General features: G+C 42.7%; 2 protein-coding genes across 2 annotated transcripts in view; both read right to left on the reverse strand.

Moving 5' to 3' along the window:
* Nucleotides 1-2: 2 nt before the first annotated feature.
* Nucleotides 3-2,184, reverse strand: LOC103375578 (protocadherin gamma-A5-like; the record flags this gene model as incomplete). The annotated part of the gene is made up of 1 exon (XM_008305889.1): nucleotides 3-2,184. A coding segment is annotated over exon 1 (1,767 nt), but the record flags the coding sequence as incomplete, so codon positions are not given.
* LOC103375579 (protocadherin gamma-A5-like) overlaps nucleotides 2,007-2,489 on the reverse strand; it is a 9,078-nt gene continuing 8,595 nt past the window's right edge. Inside the window, exon 2 of the mRNA XM_008305890.1 lies at nucleotides 2,007-2,018. Coding sequence (XP_008304112.1) covers nucleotides 2,007-2,018 — 12 coding nt within the window. The remainder of the gene's footprint in view (nucleotides 2,019-2,489) is intronic.

A 2,489-nucleotide genomic window follows, 5' to 3' on the forward strand; every position in this document is an offset into this window, starting at 1 on the left:
AGATAGCCCACATCTGCTGAACGAGGCACCATTTCAGCCACCACAGAGCCACCAGTCTGGACTGGATACAGAACCTGAGGAGGGTTGTCGTTCTGGTCCTGGATCATCATTTTCACTGTCACGTTGCTGCTGAGTGGAGGAGAGCCTCCATCCTGCGCTCTGACGGTGAATACAAGCTGCTTAATCTGCTCATAATCAAAAGAGCGCACTGCATGTATAACTCCAGTCTCAGAGTTTATGGACACATAAGAAGAAACTGGGCTGCCACTGACCTCCGTGTCCTCTAGAAAGTATGAGATCCTTGCGTTTTGATTCCAATCAGAATCTCGGGCGCTCATACTGAATAATGACATCCCAGGGGAGTTATTTTCAATAACATGAGCTGAATAATTCGGTTTGGTGAAGCGTGGAGCATTGTCATTTACATCAGAGATTTTTAACTGTAAAGTTGTTGTTGTAGAAAGTGGGGGTGACCCTGAATCTGTTGCAGTTATTGTTATGTTGTATTCCGGTTTCGTTTCTCGATCAAAGGCTACATCTGAGAGCAGATTGTAATAATCAGTCAAGGAAGACTGTATTTTAAAGGGGAGATTGGAATCTAATGAGCATGCTATCTGACCATTTCTTTCGGAGTCTGCATCTTTAACATTAAAAACAGCTATTGTTGAACCAGGAGGGACATCCTCTGAAATCATGTTGGAGAATGACATTATGTTAATAACTGGCGCATTATCATTTATGTCAACAACGTCTATGACAACTTTGGTTGCATCACTTAAGCCACCCTGGTCTTTGGCGATCACTCTTATTTCGAATTTTTTGTCTTTTTCGAAATCGATATTATCAACAACAATGATTCTGCCAGAGACACTGTCAATTTCGAATTTTTCGGCAGATTTCCCCTTGACATTAGAAAACGTGTATGTAACTAAGCCATGCGATCCACTGTCAGCATCTGAAGCATTCACAGTCGTTATATAGGTGCCTAAGGGGGCGTTTTCTGCCACAGTGGCTTTGTACAGTGATTGATTAAACACAGGAGGATTATCATTTGCATCAAGAACAGTGATCTCTATATTTACTGTACCAGATCGCTGCGGCGTTCCTCCGTCTACTGCTATCAGCTTCAAAGAGAGGTGTGGGTTCAACTCTCTGTCTAACGGCTTCTGCAAAATCATGACAGCGAATCTAATTCCATCAGCGTTGGAGTGTTGCTTCAAAGCAAAATTATCATTAGGGGACAAAACATAATTTTGTAAGCCGTGAATCCCCGCATCAGGATCATAGGCACTTTCTAAGTCGAAATGAGATCCTATGGTAGCAGACTCGCTAATTTCTAAATTAATCACTTTATTTTTGAATGTTGGTGCGTGGTCGTTTACGTCTAATATTTCTACCGTTATCCTGTGCAGTTCAATCGGATTCTCTAAAATAATCTCAAAGCTGAAGCTGCACGGTGTTACCTCTCCGCAAAGCTCCTCTCGGTCTATTCTCTCATTCACCACTAGAATCCCTTTGTCTGCCCTCAGCTCGGTGTACTGACTGGTTTCTCCGCTCACGATACGGGCCCGGCCTGAACGGAGCCTTGTTAGATCCAAACCAAGGTCCTGTGCCACATTACCGATGAGGGCGCCTTTCTTCATCTCCTCCGGTACTGAATATCGGATCTGGCCACTGACGGTGAAAATCATCAAGAAGAAAATCAGCAGATGCCATGTTGGTGTCCAGCACAACAGCCATTTTCTGCATCGCTGCTGGAGTACTCCCATGTTGTTCAGAGAAAAATCCTGATTTTAACTGTAAAATAGTTCAGTCAGCCACACACGGAAACGCAATCTACTATCCAGTTCCACACAGCTGCTCGTATACTCAGTAAATAGCTCGGGTGAAATCAAAAACGTCCTTTTACTGCGACAGAATTTCTCTCGAACGCCTCCTTATATGAAGTGTGTTCAACCTCTCCTCTTTCTCTCCTCTGTCACAGAAACAACCCTCTGTTTTCCTGATCAACAGCGTCCCTTAGAGTCCGAACAGAGGAAAGAACCAGGTCAACTGCCTTAGACCAAAATTAACAAGATTTCTATGCAATCTTCAGTGTGAGCCGAAAGGCATAACAAAACAGTTGCACCAGTTGCACCTAGATGTAGTATATCAACCCAAACCTGAACATAAAAGCACGCAATACACACATAATTACATCACAGCAAAAAAGCTCTTCGGCATAAGGCAGTGAATGAAGCAAACCAGTCCTAAAGTGTGACATTACGCAGAGCTCTGGTGCTAAATATGGTGTAAATAGTGAAAGTACTGAGAACTTACTAAATACAAAGAAAAAAAGCAGAAACTATGACGCAAAATCAATGAGTGGTAGGAGGAAAACTGCTGTATGACAGTGAGGAAAATGGACATTTTTGATGACCAGGATGTAGCATATTTACAATGTTAAAGAATACAGCATGATTTGCTAGTCAATATTAGCCACAATACGG

Source organism: Stegastes partitus, unplaced genomic scaffold, assembly GCF_000690725.1.
Source record: "Stegastes partitus isolate 25-593 unplaced genomic scaffold, Stegastes_partitus-1.0.2 Scaffold2677, whole genome shotgun sequence".
NCBI lineage: Eukaryota > Metazoa > Chordata > Actinopteri > Pomacentridae > Stegastes > Stegastes partitus.